This window comes from Zonotrichia albicollis, chromosome 2 (assembly GCF_047830755.1).
Source record: "Zonotrichia albicollis isolate bZonAlb1 chromosome 2, bZonAlb1.hap1, whole genome shotgun sequence".
NCBI classification, from domain to species: Eukaryota; Metazoa; Chordata; class Aves; order Passeriformes; family Passerellidae; genus Zonotrichia; species Zonotrichia albicollis.
This window is the reverse complement of record NC_133820.1, coordinates 19396065-19418235: the sequence shown is the minus strand read 5'-3', so window position 1 is coordinate 19418235 and position 22171 is coordinate 19396065. Positions and strand designations below refer to the sequence as shown.

General features: G+C 42.3%; 1 protein-coding gene and 1 long non-coding RNA gene across 2 annotated transcripts in view; one reads left to right on the top strand and one right to left on the bottom strand.

The window, feature by feature from the left end:
• MED14 (mediator complex subunit 14) overlaps nt 1-7973 on the bottom strand; it is a 34356-nt gene extending 26383 nt beyond the window's left edge. The window contains exons 1-5 of the mRNA XM_005489022.4: nt 7591-7973; nt 6239-6265; nt 1807-1912; nt 1031-1204; nt 479-608 (exon numbers count right to left, since the gene is read on the bottom strand). Coding sequence (XP_005489079.1) covers nt 479-608; nt 1031-1204; nt 1807-1912; nt 6239-6265; nt 7591-7766 — 613 coding nt within the window. The 5' untranslated portion in view covers nt 7767-7973. The remainder of the gene's footprint in view (nt 1-478; nt 609-1030; nt 1205-1806; nt 1913-6238; nt 6266-7590) is intronic.
• LOC141728130 (uncharacterized) overlaps nt 7356-22171 on the top strand; it is a 54829-nt gene continuing 40013 nt past the window's right edge. Inside the window, exons 1-2 of the long non-coding RNA XR_012578843.1 lie at nt 7356-7605; nt 11530-11595. This is a non-coding gene — a long non-coding RNA (uncharacterized LOC141728130). The remainder of the gene's footprint in view (nt 7606-11529; nt 11596-22171) is intronic.

Below are 22171 nucleotides of genomic sequence, written 5' to 3'. Positions count from 1 at the left end.
GCCACTGAACAAAAGGAATGCATAAATATGAATAAATTCTGTGCCTGAACATGAATATAAAAACAGCTTAAAAAAGCAACACTGAGTGACTTGTTTAAACTCAAGTTCAAAGAGTTTCTGCAGCAAGACCTAACAGTTTAACTAATTATAAAATTTATTTAAGATGAAGTAGCCCAAAGACTTTCACAGAACATTTACTGAAAGAGCAAGACAATGTCTAAAACTTTTTGGCATTTACCTGCACAGGATTTCTTCCTGAAAATAATAATATTTCAGCAATTTTATCAGTGCTCTCATTTTTCAAACAGGGGGAAAACCACATGTTTTGATGTCATAAGAGACAGGATCCCAGTATTAACAGATGAAGCTCCTTAATGGTCTCAATTAAGCTATCATTTAGCTTTGCTTTAGTGTTAAAACAGCACTTTTATATCAGCCTGCAATAATGTATCCTTCAAGAAATAATTGCAGTTCTTACCTACTGTAAGATTTGCCAGCTGTGGAGGGAGATCTGTAGTCACGAGTCGATGGCGAAGGATCTGGTTTAGCTGATGAAGTGTAGTTTGCTTCTCACTCTTTGTTATTGGGTCAGGAGGGATTATTTTATCCTGTTACAATAAACACAAGCAAGTCTATGTATCTCAAACAAGTATAACAGATTGATAGCAGCAATTGTGAAAACCAGCCAGACCAGAAGTCTGAAAATATAAATACTACAGGCCATTGCCCAGTGAAGTTTATATCTTGCACTCAGATTTGCTTTCTAGCTGATTACATTTTACCCAAGACTGCCCACTGAATAAAATCACTAAATTTGGCGGAACTAAATAAATGGAGGGAATGCTTTACTGGGAAAGCATAACTTGCTCAAACAGGAAGTGTTCTGCATGAGAAACTGACACTGCAGAGCCTTGGCACTGGGCCTGTATTGAGCTACAGCTCCATCTGCACGCGGCTAATTAGTTTGATTACTGTGCATTTGATACCATGCAGGGGATTCCCACACCCCCCAGGCAGGGCAGCTCCTCACCCTAATGCAGGTGGGCAGCCGAGGGTAGGATCCAGTTGTCAGAACATCAATTGCATACGGGATGGCAAAGCTGGGCAGCCGGGCATGAACCAAAGCATCTCGAGCCAGCGATGCCAGACGATCAGCAGTGTCCACAAACAGGATGGCTTGCTGATCTAAGAAACTGGATATCATCTGTAGAGGACAAGGAATTAAAAAAAAAAAAAAGAAGCAAATTTAAAAAATGCACAAATCAATGGCCCTTTATATTTAGTTTATCTGTTACTTCCAATTCAAGTAACTGCATTTACAAAACAAAGAAAGAATGAATATTCTGGCCACTGCTTACATTCACATGCAAGGACACTTTCAACCCACATGCCTTTCCTGCTGCTGTGGGGGATCTGTACAGCACCCAGTTCTTTATCTGCTGATTGCTACTGGAATGCAACCATACTTGTTTGTAATCAGTAGAGGCTTGTTTTTCTGCAACATTCTGGACTTTATTCTTATTTATCCAAGATCAGGATGAAAGTGATAATAAGAACTAACACACTCAGATCACCATCTTCCCTGTCCTTAATTGGGTTATCTTTACCCAAATAGTTTCTGACACTATGTGCAGACAAGCCTTTCATTTTATGCCACTGATGAGTTTTTGGGAAAATGAACTGTTAAATAACAAGATTATACAATTTCTAAACAGGAATATTTTTTCAAATTTCTGTAGTAAGAAGTAGTCAGGGTGCAGCAATATCCCTCAGAGCCTTTTTCATGCCAGACTGTGTCTAACTTACCGCACACTTTTCCACCTTCCCAGCATTATTAGCCCACTTGACCAAGGCTAACAAACGAACAAACAGCTGACGAGTGCGACTTGCAAACTGCACTATCTCTATTTTTCTGGAAAAAAATAAATGGCACATTAGGCCAGTGCTCAGACATATAATAAAGCTGTAATTTAATTGTGTGACAATTAAAAAAAAAAAAAGCTGTAATGATATCTTTTAATTGTGTTAATGCAGGCATCAGTAATATGCAGTGGCTTGTTTGATTAAGAGCATAGGGGGAAAAAAGTCTCTGTTTTGAATACTTAACAACATACATGGATTCTAACAAATCATGACTGTCTGGCGAAACAAAAAGCATATTAATAGGAATTAATTACTGACTGTAAGAGAAACAATTCCATAGTGAGCTCAACTGAATTATCTTTACAGCTTTTATAGGATTTCCCCAAGGCTTAAGGTTAAGTTTAAAGTAGGCAACATACCCAAGGATTACAGGACCTGACAGTAACAATACACTTATATTCAATAGAAATAGATAGATAAATAAATAAATAAATAATATACTAAACAAAATTCTAGCATTTTTACAATATCTTTACACAGTAGGCTACAATATGGAAATAGGGTGGTGGGGGGAAGACCACAAAAACCCCATCCTTTAACTTTGCTTTCCATTCCTGGCTTGCAAAGAAATTAATGTAAGAACTTCCTGACTCTCAATATTCCTCCCACCATTTTTGTACAAGACAGTCAAAATGAAGGAGTGTATGTCTGCATGCCTTCAGAGCTATTTTTTGTAAAAGAGAATGCAATAGGGGCTTAGGCAGATTTTCATGCTTTATTACAGATCTACACTGGAGATGCATCAGACAAGACACAGATCTACCGTGTACATCTGTAACACCATGCACTCTGAAATACCACTTCATCAACACTTTATAGAGGTTGTCCCCTCCTTCTACGTGTTCAATTTACTAATTTCACTATGGTTTTCTACTTAGTGTGGAAAAACCCCCAAACCTAAGCTGTTTTCCTGATATGGTTTTCTGAAGTAACAGAAGCGTTTGGACAAAAAGAACATTAATTAGTGCATAAGATATTGGCCTCTACCAAACAGAAGCTGCATCTCCTTCTGATCCCAATCTGTAAAACACAAACTCATAACACAAAAAGAGCCTGATTCTGCTGAGAGGGCTGGTTGTAATGAGGTTAACTCTTCTGTGCAAGCATTATCTGCGTGTAGCAGATGAACATGTAAGGCCAGAAGCACAACTAATACCATCTGGTCCTGTTTCTTCCATTACATACTGTGAACCTCATCCAAGAACTTGGGCATTAAGCCAGTAATGCCTCTGTGTTCTAGAGCACATGTTTTGGAATGGCATTCAGCCTGATATTAAGATTTAAAGTGGTGGACAAGCTGTTATACGTACACAGTACTCTAACAGTAACCACACTATGAAAACAACATGTTGAGAATTTTGAAAGATTCAGGAAAACTTTATGAGATTTGAAAGATGACTACAGTGAGACTTTAGAAAGCCAGCAATCTAATCTCTAAGATGAACTCTACATAGAAGTTGGTAAAATCCAGTAGTTATGTCAAACATCTATGGTGAAAGCAGCACAATAGAAGGAAAAATTCAAATTGATGTTCTGTGACTGAAAAGAAATTTTAAAAAACCAGCTCCCAAAAAGCACAACAATTTAATAATGAAAATGATTGACAAATCTAGACAGAGTATTCTGGTAACTGTTCCATTAATACCACTTAAATGAAGTTAGAGAAGACTTGTTACTTTGATTTGACAGAACCCTGCTTCCAGAACCACCTCCATCATCTCTGAATGACAACTGCATGGGGAATCTACTTCTCTAATAAAATATAAAGGCCTTCAAATTTGCTACACTGCCTTTCATTATAGGTACATAACCTCATGCTGGGCTACACAAAATTTAACATTCAAGGAAGATGAAACTTAAGGAAAGAAGAACAAGAAACAAAGATTAAAAATCTTTCTAACAACCATGTTGCTCAGTGCATTTTTTACCCTTGGTCTTCACTGCTAAATTTGGATCTCAGGTTTAAGATCCTTCAGACTAATGGCTGAGTCTGGGGAGTAAAGCATTAATTCCATACAGTGGAATTAAATCAAGTTAAGGACCACTTAAGCAAGTTTGACATAAAAAAGTCCATTGGATAGATGGGCTGCATCCAAGGATTCTGAGGGAGCTGATCCATGCCACTGTAAAGATGCTCTCTATCATTTTCAAAACCCACAGTGATCAAAGGTCTTGATGACAGCAAAAAGGCAAGCACCATGTCCTTCTTCAAGAAGGCAAAGGAGGATCTTGGGACCTATAGGTCACTTGGCCTAAGTTCAGTTCAGAAAAAATCTCATAGGACAAATCTTTCTCTAAGCTATGTCCTGATAAACACCAAGCATGAAATTTACCTGGAAACAACCATCAGAAATTTGCCAAGAGCAAACCACCCCTGACCAACAGATTGCCTTCCACAGGATGAACTGCTCTGTGGTCAATGGGAGATCAGAAGATGGATTTACATTTCCAGAAAACATGTGGAATACAAGGATGGGCTGGGGAAGCTGAATTTGCTCCTGCTTAGGAAGAAAAGGCTGTGGCAAGATCCTACTGCCATCTTCAATTATCTAAAGGGGTATTGCAGGGAAGATGGAACCAGACACTTCTCAGAAGTGCAAAAGGCCAAGGTACAACAGCCACAAACTAAACCAGTGAAAAACTAGTTAGATATGAGGAAAAGAAACACACACAGTGATATGGTCAAAGACTGAAGTAGGTCATCCACAGAAAGGTAACAATAGTCCATTACCCAGAAGAAAGCCCCTGGATTTCCCCCACAACTCAGCACTATTAATTTTCCACCACAGTACTAATGCTTTTTTAATCCAACCACGTTCATGTAAGAGTTATTTATTCCTACAATTGATAACTAATAAATGACCCTGAAAAAAAAGCACCATGACACATATTTTCTCATCAGGTTTTCTTGTCCCAGCATCTTTTAAATAAGCACTGTAACACAGAATTTATATTTTTTGTGAACTTTATTGGAGATAACACCATCCCATATTCACCAAAGTATATGTGCCATGTGACCAGGCTCTAGCTCCAAGAAACAGAGCTTGAAGCCCAACTAGAGAATCCATCAGAGTCTCAAAGCTAGAGAAAATATGGATAATTAAGCCACATTCCTACAGATGAGCTCCCCCAATAGCTGGAAATGCATTCCACCAAGAGAAGTTCTGAGTTAAAGCCAACAAGGATGTGAATATTTAATTTCAAGACAATTTCAGTCATAGGACATTTTTTGTACATTGAAGGTTGTCTTATTTTCTTTTCTCTAATCCAGTAAGATTTAAGTTGTTGCTCCATATCCTTTGTTGCCCACCAAAACAGAATCCAATTTTACCTAAAAATGCTAAATATCTAGATGGGAAAAGTCTGCCCATGAGTACAAGGGAGCTCTGGACCCAGGTCAGAAGTAATTTCTTCAGTAAATACTGTGATAATTAAAAACTCACACTAAACCAAATCAAAATCTACACTGTTTCTCTTAATAAAACACTATGCAGAAGGAAAATGGGTACAAGTAATCATTCCAGGTTATGATTCCATGAAAATGGGATTAATTTCACATGTTATGAGAGTTTGGGAAGGTTTGAGATAACAATTAATGATCACCCTGGTACACAGAATTTCTTATTAAGATTCTTAGAAATATCATAGCTCCTATATCTCTGTAAAGAAATTTAGGTCAATTAATATGTCAAAAAAAGGGAACAATATTCTGACAAGTTTCATAACATTTATTATGAGAAACAGAAAAGTAAATAGATTCTTTTCATCTCAGCAGGATGCTGTTCTGGTCTCTTACATTTGCTTTCTAATAATTTTCACATTTCAAAACCACACAGAACAGGAGCAGAAAACAGTTCACGATAAGAAAGACCAGATAACATGGAAAAATGCAGAAAAGAGGTTTTTACCTTGTTGTCATTGTTGAACTGCTTCTTCTGAACAAAACATTTCTTTATGACACTAACTAAAATCTATTTAAATTCTAAAGTTTCCTTTCACTGCGGCTTTACTGTCAATTCATTGCTTCAAGATTCATGAAGAGAAAAACACTCTTAACAGTTCACCTACTTTAACAGCAACAAAACAAAACCCCAAAAATCTATAAACCCCAACACCAACAAAACTCAATATTGTCAGGATGCTGAGAAAAATCTTGAAACTATGTAGGGACAGCAAGACAGACAAAGGTTATTTTCTTGCATAAAATCTAAAATACATGAAAAAGATTTTATTTAAGCAACAGTATTTCAATATTAACATCCTAAACAAGTTCTATATTTTAACATGTATTACAGATTCTCTTATCATAACTCACCTTTCCATATCAGTCTTTCTCGGTAATCTATATGAAAGAGAGGGGGGAAAAAAGAAGATGTATTATATATCATTCTATTGCATTCCAGACAAACAGAAATTTTGTTAGACACCCTCAGTTACAGGAACTTCTACACAGCTACAAAGTATATAAAAAATAGCACCATGGGTCACCTGTCACTAAAAAACTGGAACTACTCAAATTAACTGAAAAGTTTGATGAAGGCTGCTGAGATCAATTACTATACACACACCATTAACATACAGGAAGGACTTCTTGACTGATATTTTGGAGGTTTTTTCAAAGCAAACTAAAACTCTAAAATTCCTTATCCTTTCCAGAGTTTGAACAATCTTTAACTCACACCAGGCAAAATTCTGTTTGCACCCTCACCAGACATGGTACTGCACAATAGCTATACCTCTCTTTTCCCATTTGTTCTGTATGTCACTTCTTGAAACACACAGCTTCCCCACAAAGTAAGAGGGGAAACAGGTTTATTCAGAGTCCAAATGTTTTAAGTCAAGTTTTTCTTGGCCCAAAACCATCCCTTTGTTTTGCCAGTTCAAACGCAACAACGCCAGCATAGCAAATCATTAAGTAAATGAAAATAACTTATTTCCCAAAAATAACCAAATGGTATTTTAAAAACTACAGAGGTAAGTCAAGCAGTTGCAGCATCTGAAAATATATCGGTTTTAGACATTCCAGTTTCACACACTGATATCAGTACCAGCACTCCACTTGGGGTTTTCTGGCAGTAACTTGGGGATAGACTTAAGCATTTAAGCAGCCAATCTGCAGCTGCTCTCATTTCTCAGAGTTATTTTCTCTGTTTATGACAGAACACTCAGCAACTTTCACTGTGCCCCTGGACACAGCCTGATGCAGAGACCAGCGTGCCTGCACAGGCATCTGCCCAGGTGGGAGGATGGACAAGGGTATTTATGAGAGCAGGACAACGGGGAATGGGTTCAAATGAAAAAACAGTAAGTTTAGGTTAGATATCAGGAAAAAAATTCTTCCCTGTTCGGCTGCTGAGGCTCTGGCACAGGCTGCCCAGAGAAGCTGTGGATGCCCCATCCCCGGCAGTGCTCAAGGCTAGGTTGGATGGGGCTCTGAGCAACCTGGGCTCGGGGAAGGTGTCCCTGCCATGGCAGGGGGCTGGAACTGGGCGATCTTTATGGTCCCTTCAAAACCAAATCATTTTATGAATGGGAAATCGCGGCCACCTCCCCCCCACTGCAGCTCCGGATGAGCTCCGGGACGGATCCCGGCCAGGCCTCCGCATCCTCCCGGGATGCTGCGAGGCGGCACGGCCAGCCGGGCACGGAGCGATCCGCGGCACTCACAGGTCGGCCAGCACGGTGAGCTCGGCGTAGGTGCGGTGCAGGAGGAACTCGATGAGGGTGCTGAGGCGGTAGCCGGGGCTGGCGGCGGCTGTCACGGCACCGGGGGCCGGCGGGGCCGGGGCTGACGCGGGGCCGGCCGGCACCAGCTGGGCGCTCTCCAGCTGCACCGGCGCCATGGCGGCGGCGGCGCCTCGGCCCCGGGCAGGAGCCGCGCGGCAGCCCGGGAACGGCTCCCAGCGGCGCCGGCACCGCGCCCGGCTCGCCCCGCACGGACGGAGCGGGGAAGGGGCGGCGGGAGCGGGGCGGCTCCGCAGCGCTCAGAGCCCGCCGGGCGCAGGGGCCGCCGCCATGATGGGGCACGGAACCGGAAGCGAACGGGGAACCTTTCCGGGAAGCGCGGGCGGGGCGGGGGCAGCGGGATGGGGGGACGGAGGCGGGACACACGGACACAGGCGGGACACACGGACACCGGACACAGGGATACGCATGGACAGAGGGACACACGGACGGGACATGTGGATGGCGCTGCCCGTGCGCCACGGGACCGCTCGATCCCGGGATGGGTCAGGCTGGAAGGGACCACAGTGCGCCGTCTGGTCCCACCTCCCTGGTCAAGCGGGGCCATCCCACAGCACATGGCCAGGATTGTGTCCGGACCGTTCTGGAATACCTCCAGTGAGGGAGACTCCACACCCTCTCTGGGCAGTCTGTCCCAGTGCTCGATCACTGCACAGTGAAGGAATTATTCCTCATGTTCAGATGGAACTTCTGTGCATTAATCTGGCTGTTCCTCCTGTCCCATTGCTGGACCCCACAGAGCAGAGCCTGGTCCATGCCCTGAGCCTCCCTGCAGACACAGACAGGGATCAGGGCCCCTCTCTGCCCTCTCTTCTCGGGTCTGGACAGGCCCAGCTCCCTCAGCCTGTCCTCAGTGAGATGCTCCAGTCCCTCCATCATCTTTGTCACGCTCCACTGGATCAGTTCCAGATGCTCCATGTTTCTCCTGGCCTGAGGAGCCCAGAACAGGAAGGACACAGCACTCCAGGTGATCCTCACAGGACTGAGCAGAGGCACAGGATCCCCTCCCTGCCCCTGTATCTGCTGATGTTACTGAAATCCAGGGTGAAGGAGAACCCGATTATAGACTTGGTGCCTCAAAAGTGCTGTAGTATATGCTAGTGATAATTCATGCAATTAATGTATGGTATAAAATATTGTAAAATCCAAACCATGTCTTTTCGACTACCCTGGCCGGGAGCAGCTGTGTTCTGGTATACATCTGGTTCCTGGACCTCACGTTAAGATAAACATCGACGCTTTAAAGTAAGAATAGAAGCTTCCAGGGTGATAATCGGTGGTTTCCCCGAGTTGTCGGGGACCACCCGAAAGCTATTATCGCCCTGCCGATTGCATCTGTCCAGATAGTCAGCGGCGCCATTCTGATACACCTGAATACACGGCTTCTCCGGAGTCGACTGACACCAACGACACACCTAGACGAGGCTTTTGTCCACTTCTGCACACGGAAAGCAACAGCGATGCATGTGAAGAGACACAAAGAACATTCGGTCATCTTTGCCTCGGCAGAATAAACTGTGTAAAACCTCGCTGCGCCAAGCCGCGAGCGTGAACGGGGAGACTCTGACACTCAGGATCCGTGTTCACCCGGCGCCGATCCCGGGCTCGACGCTGACTCTTTGGCTGTGGTGGTATCGATGACCAAACTTGGGTCTCACAGACAAGTTAATAAATCTTTACTAAGTTTTGAAAATTTTGGCTCAAGATTTGATCATTTATAACAGTGCCTTTGATACAGCTCTTGGGGCTGTCAAGGAGCAGCAGGCTCTGCTGGACTCCAGGCTGGCCAGTCCCTTCCTGATCATCCATTGGTGACGGGTATCCAGTGAGAAGCACTCACCATCCTTTGAAATCATTGTTAAAGAGAGAAAAGGGAGCCATGAGCAGCAGAACATCCAGTGGGATTCGGGGATATACACAAAGCATGGGGAACTTTTTCATATTTCTGCCTTACAGATCAACTGGCACTGCTGAAGGGAGGGAGAGGGGAGGTTTGCAAACAGCTGAAGATTGATGTGTTGTGTACTGGTTACCAAAGGGAACTGTGTAAGGAAACTATAAATCCTGGGTGTTGTGTGTCATGATTCAGTCAAGTGTTAAATCATAAATCCTTGCCTTATGATTACAAAAAAACGCCTGAAATAAACATAATAAATACCCAAACTCCTCCAGGTTTACTAGAAAGAAGGAGAGGTCCTATTTGTTTTGTATGAAGTGCAGACTTTAAAAAACCTCACCTCTTACACATATCTTGCCAGGAAAGTTAAATATTAAAGGAAACATTTTTCAACCTGAGAAGTGTGTAATCAGTTTAATAATAATAACAATAGCAATAACCTGTCCAGGTAGGAAGGGCAGTACTGCTGCAGCTGTGAGCCATGCAAGGTTTGTGGGCTGCCTCAGTCACAGCAAGATGAACCTTTGAGCTGGGGGTGGATGATGATTGTTGGCTGGGAATTTTTTACTCCTAAAATCATTAAAATGTATTTATACCTAACCTTTGTTGGTTTTCTTTTTTGCTTGTGGTGTTTTTTATCAGTTTTTTTTTTTGGGGGGGGGGTGGATTAGTTGAGAGGGTTTGTTTTTTTTTTTTTTCAATACAGATGAAAAAATATTCGTTCTGTTTATATAAATTAATCTCTAAAGGATCTATAAAGGATAGAATGATAAATACTTTCTGGATCATATTATGGTAAAGGTTATTGACTTAATGTATTTTAAGTTCTTGTCTGCCCATTTAAAGATTTTTCTTTCCAAATGTATGAAAATCTTTTATTTTTTTCACTCTACATGCATGAATAAATGCAGTGTACTCCTTTTTACTGCCAGCTAGCTGCACTAATGAAGAAAATACTGACTTACACAGGAATCTCATTAGGCTCTTTATAAGAACTGTAACATAAAAATACAGGATTTTTAATTGTTTTCCCTCCTTACTCTCATCTCTTCTCTACTGATTTAGTCTGTAATAAAGTTCCCATTGATTTCAGTGGCACAAGCTCAGACTTTGTTAATGAAAAGCAGGTGGGAAATACTGATGCAGTTTAACTTTGCTGCTGAATCCTTCCTGGTCTTGGTGAAGTTTTCAGCATTGGTTGGAGGGATGGATGTCCTCAGTGTGTCTGCCTTGTTCCACTCCTCTTGGAGAGAAGTTAATCAGTGCTGTGGCACAGATTGTGCTGGGCTCTCCTCTCACATGGCTGCATAGGAGAGAAGCTCTTGATCCTGTTTTCAAATAAAGGAGGAACAGCTACAGGGAAATTTCAGAAGGTCAAGGCTTACAGTTTTGTGCCCACAGCAATTGTGCTGTTGGGAGACTTGGCAAGATCAGTTGTTTTAACTGATGGACATGAGTGTTAGGAGTTCAAAACCAATTGTCTGGCCTATATAATAGTAGCAAAAAAGAAATATTTCAATTTCCTGCTTCTTGTTGCCTTTCTGAGGTTGGCAATGCTATCATTCTTTGACACAAGTACTTCAAGAAAGGATGAGCATTGTGCCTAAATTCAAAACTTCAGCTTGAAGGAACTGGAAGTAGGTTCCAGAAATCTGTTGGGGTGGAAAAAGCAAAACTGCATGAGAGAGAAAGCTGGGCCAGTGGGGTTGCTGGGCCAGTGGGGTTGTTGGGGTTTTATCTAGCAAAAACTAACAGTAAGGTTAGGACTAAGTCTTTTGTCCTTGTGTGTGTGTGGCAGCCATCTTGACATCTGCAGTGTCATGCTTTTTATAAGCTACAGGAACGTAAAATTTGGTGGGTGATTGGTTGATTATTTATGATCATGGTTTGTATTTTTGGGGTAGAGAGGGCTCCTTGCAAAAGCGACCGTATTTTTATTTGTGTTTGTTCTCTTTATTCAGCAGATTCCAACTTCTGCCATTTAAACCTGGTGACAAATTTTCTCATAGCAATGGGAAGAGAACAGCCTGGTAAGTCTCACACAGGCCTTGGCTCTGACCTCAGGCCTTCCTGCAGACAAACAGCCCCTCACACAGACACTCAGAGTGGCACTGGGTCCTGCTCAGTGACCTGATGTGCAGGCTTGGCTGGCCCCATACACACAATGAGTGTGCATTTCTCAACCCCAGCAGATTTCTGGAACATACTTCCAATTCCTTCAAGCTGAAGTTTTGAATTTAGGCACAATGCTCAACCCATCACAGGATGGCTTGGGTTGGAAGGAACCCTAAAGATCATCTTGTTCCAATCCCCTGCCATGGGCAGGGACACCTTTCAATCACTACAGCATGTTGCTCAGAATTTCATCAAGCCTGGTTTTGAATGCTTCCTGGGATGCACAGTTTCTCTGGTCAACCTGTGGCAGGGCCTCACACCCTCACAGAAAAGCAGCCATCTTGATGAGCAGCTCTGCCTGGCTCTGTCATGGAGCACAGGCAGGGCCTGAGAGCTGTAGAGGAAGAAGAGAAGCCTGGCAGGAGGATGTGGTAGGGACACAGGGGATGGGGGAGATGGCCCAGCATTGCAGCCAGTGTCTGGGTCAGCCTGGCCAGTTCCTGTGTGTGCCCCACTGTGTGACATGAGGATGCTGAGGGGTCTCTAGGGGAAGCCGTGTGAGGAGCAGCTGAGGTGCCTTGGTCTATTCAGCCTGGAGAAGAGGAGACTGAGACCTCACTGCAGTTACAGCTTCCTCATGAGGGGCAGAGGAGATGCAGGTACAGATCTCTTTTCTCTTATGACTAGTGACAGGACCCAAGGGAATGGCCTGAAGCTGTGTTAGGGGAGGTTAAGGCTGGGTATTAGAAAAAGGTTCTTCCCCCAGAGGGTGGCTGGGCGCTGGAATGGGCTCCCCATGGCAGTGGTCACAGCACCAAACCTGACAGAGCTTGAGAAGTGTTTGGGCAATGCTCTCAGGCACATGGTGTGACTCTTGGGGTGTCCTGTGCTGGGCCAGGAGTTGGACTTCATGATCCTGGTGGGTCTCTTCCAGCTTGACTTATTCTATGATTCCACAGTTCTAGTCATTGCACCCCTCTGTAAAAAGCCCTACTGAGGAGCCCAGAAGCCTGACATCAGATAGGGATTTGTTGGTTGATCAGAACCCGTTGCTATTAACTGTGGAGCTGACAGGGTTACAGAGCTAATGGGAAGCACAGCAGGTGACTTTCTGTTTCCAGGGAAGTTAAACATTTACTGTTCTTGGAGCCCTGGGGTGAATGTTCAGTGTGAGGGAGCCCAGACCTTATTGTGCTCTACAAGGCAGCTCTGAGCTGTCCTGTGTTTGTGTGGCTCAGAGCATGGGCATTCCATTTCTCTGTCAGGCTTTTAAATCAGAGAAATGTTTAATGACACAGGCACCTCCTGGACTTGACATTTAAGTATTTTTTTAAATAATCAAAAATAATACTGTGCAAATATAGTGCAAAGATTTCTTGTTAATCATTTAATTCATACAGTGTTGGGACGTTCAGCAATGTTATATCCAAATGCCCATATAAATTATGAGTAATAAGAGTCTCATATCTTTCATTCTTTTTAGAAGACATGAGAGAATCAGATATAGTGTGGGAGAGCTCCCACATACTGTATCAGTAATTGCAGTGCTACATATTATAAACTTACAGAGCTTATGATTCAATAAAAGTGAAGATATATATTTAAATTCTAATGAGATTTCCTGTGTCACTATTAAACCAAACAACAATACTGAAAAAATATTAGATTTTTCTATTATAACATTTGCATGAATGTAAGACTTTTTCTATAATGTTATGCTGAAAGTCCAGTAGAAAAATATCAGTGACCTTTTAATCACAAATTATTGTATGTCCTGTATCTTTATTAGCTATTATTTTTAATTAAAAGTACTTTTAAAATTAATTAATTTGTACCTCAAGCCACAAATCACTGTTTTGTGATTGTGATTTGTGCAGGGCTTTCTGCACCAAAAATAAAGCATTCTTTGCAAAATTTTTTGTGTGTGTGTTAAAGGAAGAGGGTTTGTAGCTGGTTATTGCAGGTGCGCTGCTTTTTTTCTGTTTATTAAAAGGGTCACAAAGGGAACCGACTAAAAAAATAAAAAGCCTGCAGTTTATAAGCATTAAAATTATAATTGTATGTCTCTTATTTTATCTGTTTTGTCTGTGGGATTAAGTTTGACAACTATTTTTTTGAATGATGAGACCTATAGTAACAGATTGAGAGTTCTCCATCAGTCACTCTGGTTAGTGAGACAGAGAATCTCTTGTGTGGTGTGTAGTAAAGTACACCCCAGTTCTAATTATGTGTTGTGAACAACTTAAGAAAAGCAACATTCTCCAAGTCATAAAATAGAATCTTTGATTTTACTTCAATTTACAAAAGTCCTCTTTCTTATTATAAGGCAAAATGGATGATTTTTTTTTTAATACTGAACATAGCTGTATTACTCTGAGCTTCTTTTGAGGCTTTTTTACTAACAATGTTGATATCCAGTGTAAATTTTAAATTGATTTATTTCTGTCAGGCTGGAACTAAAGCCAGCTAAAGACCTTGCTATCCTCAAAAGACTGTATTTTCATTATTATTGCCATTAAGTTAATTACAACTCAATTTACTATTTTAACCATAGAAGATGCATTTTTTTTCTGTGTATAAAAAAATGCTTTGTTCACAAGTAATTCTGAAATGGGAGCAAAACAGTGACATCCTTTCTGAACCCCACATCTTTGAAAAGCTAACAAAGGAGAAAGAGCCCCTGATCTGGCAATCTGGCACAAGGGGGTAAAGTGATGAATTGCACTCTTCAGTCATGGGCTTGGACAATTTGACAATACCTTCCAAACCCTGTGATTCCTCCCCGTCTAACCATCCCTGGGTGTTGCTCAGTATTTGAAAAAGATACATGTGTGCTGAAAAAATACAAAGTGAGCCCTTATTTCAACATGAAAGCGCTTTGGGGCAGAAAGAATTTATCTGTGCAAACACCTAAAAGAGATGGAGAGAATGTCAGGGAAGTGGATGTGATTAGTCATACCCAGTGGGAGCAGGCCTGCAGCTGTGAAGGATTCTGCCCTGACCTCAGGAGTAGACAGCTCGATTGTGTTTAGCTGCTGCTGCCTGATACATTCAGACAGTGCAAACTCTCACGCTCCTCCAAAGACAAAAGGTGGGTACCAGAACATGCTTAATTGCAACTTCTTTGTAGATCTTAGATGAGGTTTAAATGCTGACCCTCTCTCTCAGAAGTAAGGACATGCAGAATTGTGTCTGAGCTGCCATCCTCCACTCAGACTTTGGATGTGAAGAAAGTTTCTGGGCTAAGATGCTATCTAAGAAACTTCCCTCTTTCACAGCTTCTAGATTGGGATTTTTTTCCCCAGAAGGGATAAACCAGCATTTTCTGTAGCAGTTAGAATCTTATCTGAGCACTGCCTATGTCACAAAGCTCCAAGATGCCAGCTCTGACAACGAGGAATGCCAGAACAGGTTTGGCTCTAGGCTCAAGAGCTGATTACATGTTTAACTGTGACTGCAAACTTGGTTGACTTAGTGAACTCCAGCAACAATTCACTGTCCCTTAGAATTGAAGAGTACAGTAAACAGGCAAACCCTGTAGCACTGTAGCTACAGGATCCACTGTATCAGTGCAGGAATACTGGTTCTCTAGTAGATAATAATGTATTTTGCTAATGGGCAAGAGGTGCAGGTTGCTCTCAGATGCTATAAGGGCTTCCACACAGGCAGCAATTTTGGCCAGTGCCAGTTTTGGAAGATCAGAAATTGTAGGCTGAGGGTGGAATCCTCTCTCTTCAAGGATTGTATTTCACCTGAAGCACCAACTTCTCACACCTACCCAAACACAGCCTGTTGTCGCAGAGAGACAGGAAATCCTTTGCGTGGGGCCAGGCAGCACCTGGCTGAGAGATTGTTCAGAGATTTTTGTGGAGCACAGACCACATCCTGAGAACTGCATGTAGCCCACAGTTCATGCTGCTTACAGTTAAGCCTGGAAGATTCCCTGCCCTACTGATTGCAGAAGTAATTAATAGCCTGTGGCTAGTTGCAGCGCTGTGCAAAATGCTACAAATTGTAACCTTTCTGCACAGCTGTAGAATGCAGAAGATGCAGTAGAATCTCAGTAAATCCTGGCAATGTTTTATTTTCAGTAGGGATTCAGCCAGGAGAGCTATATCCCCCTTCTATCTTTTGTTTGGTTGGTTTATAGGAAATTATTTGATCCTGATCCCCAAAAAGTGGGCACTTTTTGTGAAAAAGTGCTTTCACCAGAAAGCACAGCACTGCCCAATGGCACTGTAATGCAAACAAAACAAATTGTGTGGGGAAATGACTGTGCTTCACCTCAGAATGTCACTTACTGGAACTGATTCCTTCAGGCCTGAGAGCAAGATTGGAAAGAGGAGCAACAACAGAGCAATATCTCTCCCTCTAGTGCCTACAGACCCAGACTTCCCAGAGTATGACAGCTCAAAGGAACACTGAGAGAGAAGAAAAAAAATATCTCTCTTTCTGCAATGCATTTAGGACAAGCAAAAGCACATTCACAGCTAATTTTAAGCAGCCTTCAGAATGCAACACCTTATTAACTCACTTGTGCCTAATCCTTGCATTCTGGTATTTTTAGAAGGCATCATGCAATTCAGCTGTAGTTCCAGCCCATGTCTCCTTTGTAATAGGTGACGCCACTCTATTTCTCATTTTATTAAGAATTAGCTTTCTGGCAATAAGCCTTGCTCACATAACACATACTGATTTAACTAAATGAATTTAGAAATTATATTAGATACACATGGACACTCCTGTTTCTCCTCCCCTCTAAGGTGGCATTCATAGTTTGGTTTAAGGGAGCCCTATGACGAGTCTAGGTGGAACTGGTTGAGACCTGCCTCCACCACTTGCCTGTCTCATCCTCTGCAGCAGGAGGAGAGTTTGGTCTAATTTCCTATCTGAAACTGTAGGAGGGCAAGGTCACCTCCATAGGCTAAGGGTGCTTTTCTTGGCCACCTTTATAGTGCAAGAACCCCCACCAGTACAGGACTGCAGCAATTTGAGTGCATGGATTTTGAGGCTTTTGAAGACAGTGCTTCTTCCTTTGGTGGCTTGTTATTTTTTGGTTTTGTGGGAACTCAGGGTACAGCTGTATCAAGTGTAAACAGTGCTATTTTGTCTGTGCCTGGTTTTATCCTGATCCAGTATCTCCCAGCCAGGAGGCTTAGGTTAGCTCTGGGCTGCCTCTAATGAGCTGCAAATGAAAACAAAGTCCTCTAGCCCGTGGTTTCTCTCTGTTATGTGTTATCTAATCAGGGCTCTCTGGAACAGGACTTTGGAAACCTGTTCCCTGCACAAGCATATGAACAAGACTTATCAGTGGTTTGTGTTAAGGCTGCTTTGGAGCAGACAGAAATACAGAGCGGTCTTTTTGATGATTTTTTTTTTCATAAATGTATAATATGTTTTCTTACAAAGACAGACATAAAAAAAATCCCCCTTCTCTTTAGCATCTTGTGGAGCCCTACTCAGAGGTACAGTACATAAAATACCAGTACATCAGGAGATAAAAACTGAACATTTTCTGGAATAAAACAGGGAATGAAAACTAAAACCAATTCCTGTTCCTTTGACTTGATAGAATGTAGATAAGAAACCTAACATTTCTAGGGATGGGTTTGTGTACATGGGAAAGCTGCTGAAAATCAGTGAAATATGTACTTAAAAGCTGATTATTCTGCACCTTTCCCTGGATAGATCCTTTAATACTGTACAAGCAGTGTCCTTCTGCAGTGGAGGTTAATCTGTTTCTAATAGGTAAAAAAAAGAGACCACGTAGTTCTGTAGTGCAAAATGTCTGCTGCCAGAATAGCTGGGCAGAGCCTTTTCTCCATGCAAAGAAAGTCCATCTTAATTGCAGTTAATCCAGCCAGAAAAGAGCAACAAATCTCTATGCACAAGAGGTATTTATCAGTCTGAAATGTGACAGGAAAACAATGAAGGCTTCCCCAGAGAGTGCTGAGTCTGAACTCTTATCAAGCTGCCCCTTCATTTCACCCCAAAGTTTCCCGGTTGAAGAGGTTCCCACCTTAGGTATCACATCACCTCCTTGTTAGTAACATCGCAATGCATGAGGAAATTGTGTCCAGGGTTTCACTGTGCTGGCAAAATGTATCCCCACACCTTGGAGAGGGGTGAGCAGGGACAAGTGAAGGACAGGGCAGGAGTTTATCAGCTCTGGGTGTTTTACCTGGGAGGACTGGGACTCTTGCCGTGCTCTGAGCTGCATCCAAAGGGGCAGAGGTGACAGGAGCCCCTGTGCACACACTCAGGCACTGGAGGTGTCCATCTGTGTGCACAGCACAGAGCAGCAGGCAGGGATCAACCTGGCCAGGGCATTAATCTCTCCTGTGATAAGAGCCATAAATCACAGTATTCAGAACATGCAGGAGGAGTGGCAAAGAGCACTAAACATGGGGGATGTCATCCTCCCTGCCTACCCTGAAGCAGAAAAGCCAGTCTTTTAGCCCACGACAATTTCACCCATTAGTCTGTTTAGTCCTTCCTGTCAGAGCACTGTTTCATTTTCAAACACAAAAAATTCCTAACTATCTTGAAATAATAATTGATTTAATTCTCCTAAGCAGAGCAACTTGCAAATGGTATTTCTCCCATCTGCCTCCAGTATCTCAGTATATCAGAAGGCTTTCCCTACTCTCCTAATCTTTTAAGGACTCACCTGAGCCCTTTGTCTCAATCTTCTACAGCTTAAAAATAACTGTTCTTAAAATGGGTCAGTGTCTGAACAGATGTGGTTTCCTCAGTGTGGGTGATGTTTCAACAGGAAACCAACTTGCTACAGAACAGAGTCACTATTTACACTAGTCCTGGGCCATGGGTAGGAACCTGTCACAAATTTTAACTCAGAAAAACAAATGTTAGTCATAGGAAAAAGGGAGAAGGTTAGAGAAATGAAGGAACTGTAGGAAGCCAGACTAGTTTTAAATCAAGGCAGGAGAAATGCAATCCATAACATCATGATAGGGATGAAAGCTAACTGGGATATTGGTTAGACCACTGGAGGACTCTGATTCAAGGAGTCTTACAGAAAGACTCTTTAAAAAAAGATTTACAGACTATTGCCAGGGCAGGCACCCACCTGTTTAATGTCTGTAATTCAGACTGGATTTGTCTGCATGTGTTCTGAATGTAAAAAGTGATAATGAAGATAGGAAATGAAAATATTTCTCCTTAACCCATGAAGAGAGGCTGAGAGCCTTGTTGAAATAAAATATCTTCTGCAGATTTTGCAATCAGAATAGAGATTACATTTTCAGGGCCTTGAAGGTCTCCACGTGGTATTTAACCCTTTGATGCACGTTCTGCTCTGTGCTTCCATCACAGCCTGAGCAGGAAAGTCTGGGGCAGAGCACATAATTTCTTACACCATGGGAGAAGCAGAAGTGACAAAAGCATTTCCAGAACATTGCTAGGAGAATGCTGAAATGCCCCATGTGCATTCAAAAATTACTTTTCTAAAAACAGAGAGGACACCTACAATTGCTCTAATTGCTGGTTTAGTGCTCATGTTCACAGATCAAAAGAAAAGGAGCTCTCCTCCTGTTAGATAAGGATTACTAATCCAAAGTGAAGGATGTAGGGAGAAATCCTCTTTGTTTTGGAAGAACAATGGGAGTTGGTTGTGCTCATTAAGTAAAAAGTCTTGCTTTGGTGTGGTTTTTTTTTCCCCATTGTGTAATCAGTGCTTTACAGATTTATGGAATATAACATTATTTTCTTGGACCTTCAATGTATCACAGAACCTTCAGTGTCGCTGAACTGACAGTGTTTCTGAGAAGAACATGTTATGTTCCTTATGCTTGGCACAGTGTGCCATGAGGAAAGTGCCCAGTCTGGGAGTGAAGGTGTGATGGTGTTCACAGGGGTTCTTGGATGAGGGAGGAGATGAGGATCTGACTCCGTGTTGCAGAAGGCTTGATTTATTATTTTATGATATATATTATATTAAAATTATACTAAAAGATTAAAAGAAAGGGTTTCATCAGAAGGCTAGCTAAGAATAGAAAAAGAAGGAATGATAACAAAAGCTTGTGTGTCGGACAGAGAGTCCAAGCCAGCTGACTGTGATTGGCCATGAATTACAAACATCCAACATGGGCCAATCACAGATGCACCTGTTGCATTCCACAGCAGCAAATAATCATTGTTTACATTTTGTTCCCGAGGCCTCTCAGCTTCTCAGGAGAAAAAATCCTAAGGAAAGGGATTTTTCAGAAAACACGTCTAAATGTGACATGAAGGTATCAAAAAATGGAGCAGCCAAGGTTTCATTTTATTGTCACAGTTTGACTTTCACAGTCTGACAGCTGTGCTGCTCTGAGCCCCTCATGTGGTTCTCCACTAGAGTCCATGACAGGGCAGGTCATAGTTGACACCTAATGTTTTCCAGTGCTTCTTGTATTTGTGAAACATCTGAGAGACAGATTTGCCTAGCAGAGTAGAGATGCTGTGCTTGAAGGGGGTCTCTGTAACACTCTCAGGCTATGAATTGTGGTAGAACATGCCAGCTGAGCATAGAAAGGAAAGAAAATGAAATATAAATTCATTACTGCAGAGCCAGAACAGCAAGGATAAATTCTGTCTGTTTCCAGGCATCTACTTTATATTCCCACCTAAGGATACCATTAGTGGAGACAAACTGAGCTCTTTTGATCACTTTCCACTGTGAAAAGGGTCAATCTTCCTTGCTCTTCACACTCCCTCCTACATGATCCTGACTCACCCTTGGGCTGGCTTTCATATTCATTGAGCTGATGCAGCTCATTAACCCATCAGAAAACTGGCCTTTTTTTTCTTTTTACTTCTCTGGATTTATTTTCTGTCAGTTCAATGAGCTGAATCTGCTCAGCCAGGGGTCAGGTAAGTGTCAAAATTAAGGAAGCAATGGTGGGAAATAGGTAGGATTAGGGGAAGGAAGAGGAGGAAGACAGGAAAAAGCATACAAGGTGAAGGAACAAGACTGCTTCTTTCAGTGACAGAAAGCCTTAAAATCAGCTTACCATGTCTGATTATATCCTTAGGAAGGTGATTTCCCTGGAATTCCTGTGGGTTCAGTGTAGAAAAGGGAATTTCTTTAGAGGTTGGATAAAAAGGAAATAAAAGGAAATAATCAAATTTAGGCACACAGGTTAGGCAATATAAATAGCCCTGTTCTTTACTGCAAAGACCCCTGTGACTAAAGCTTTAAAACACAGTCAGTGACTAAATGCCTGGAAAAATGAAACAGTTGTCTCTACATGGAGAAATGCCTTCAGAGAGCTCCAGAAGGCCTCAAGTGCAGTCAGAAGGACCCTGCAGGGCCAAGGAGCAGAGCACGAGCCCCAGGCGGGTTGGCCGTGGCAGTCACAGTGCAGCAAAGGCTGGTGAAGCTGCTGTCACCTGGAATTTGCTCAGGCTCTGCCTGAGGAGGAAATCAGGAGCACTCCTTGGCACACACCTTGTTTTCAGCACAGCAGAGCCCCCCTGCCATCCCCTGCCTGCCACCAGCTCTCTCCTTAACTTTGTTTCTGTCTTGCTTTCTTTTCGCTTCTTGTCATTGTTTGTAAAACTACTACTGAAAATGACCTACATAAATAAATAAATTGAATTAATAAATCATGAGGGAGAGAATGAATGTGTGAGTGTGTAGGTGGATGACACAGAGAGCCAGGCTGGTGGGAGCAGCAGGAGCTGTCAGTTCATTTGCTATCTGCAGAGCCCCAGGGAGGGTAGGGACATTAAGTACCTGATTGTGCAAGGTGCTGAGTGCCTTCATCTTCTTCATTTTTGGAGATAATCAAAAGCATTTCCAGACCTTGCCAGCAGAGGCTTCCAGGAAGGATGAAGAAGGCAGAAGACTAAGCCTGTGACTTTTATCCTTTATTTTTTTCAGTTTTCAGATCCCTAAGGATTTTTTCCCCATAATGAATCTTTTGATAATTGCCTTTCATGGAGCCTTTTAAAACAATCAGTGGACCCTCAAGGCCCTGTGCAACTGAGTTTCTAGGATTCAGATAATGTAAGGCAGGAGAAACTTCCCTTTTGCAAGAGCAAGTCTGGAAGGGTAATTTTAGAGTTTATATTGGTTGTATCCTCTCAGGTATGATTTTTCCTCCATGGAAGACACTTGTGAGCCACTGGCCCCTTGCCACACCACTGAGCCCTGGGACTTTTCTGTATGGGATCATGAGGTGAATTCTGCAGTTCAGGAAGGATTTTGATGCTCCTTTGAGATTTGCCACATCTCACCCCAGAGATGAAATGTGCCCATTATGCTGACAGCTTTGCTCTTCACAATGAGGCATTTACAGCTGGAATTCAACTGATTGCAGAAAGGCAAGGTATTATTAAATGGACAAATTTTGACCAAAAAAAAAAAAAAAGTGGTTTAATTATCAGTAGTGTTTGCAGTAAGTACTCAGTGCTCCTGACCTTGCAGCAATCCTCCCTTTTTGTTTCTGAGGAGTTCAGACCTTTGTGTGATATGTCCAGAGGATAAGG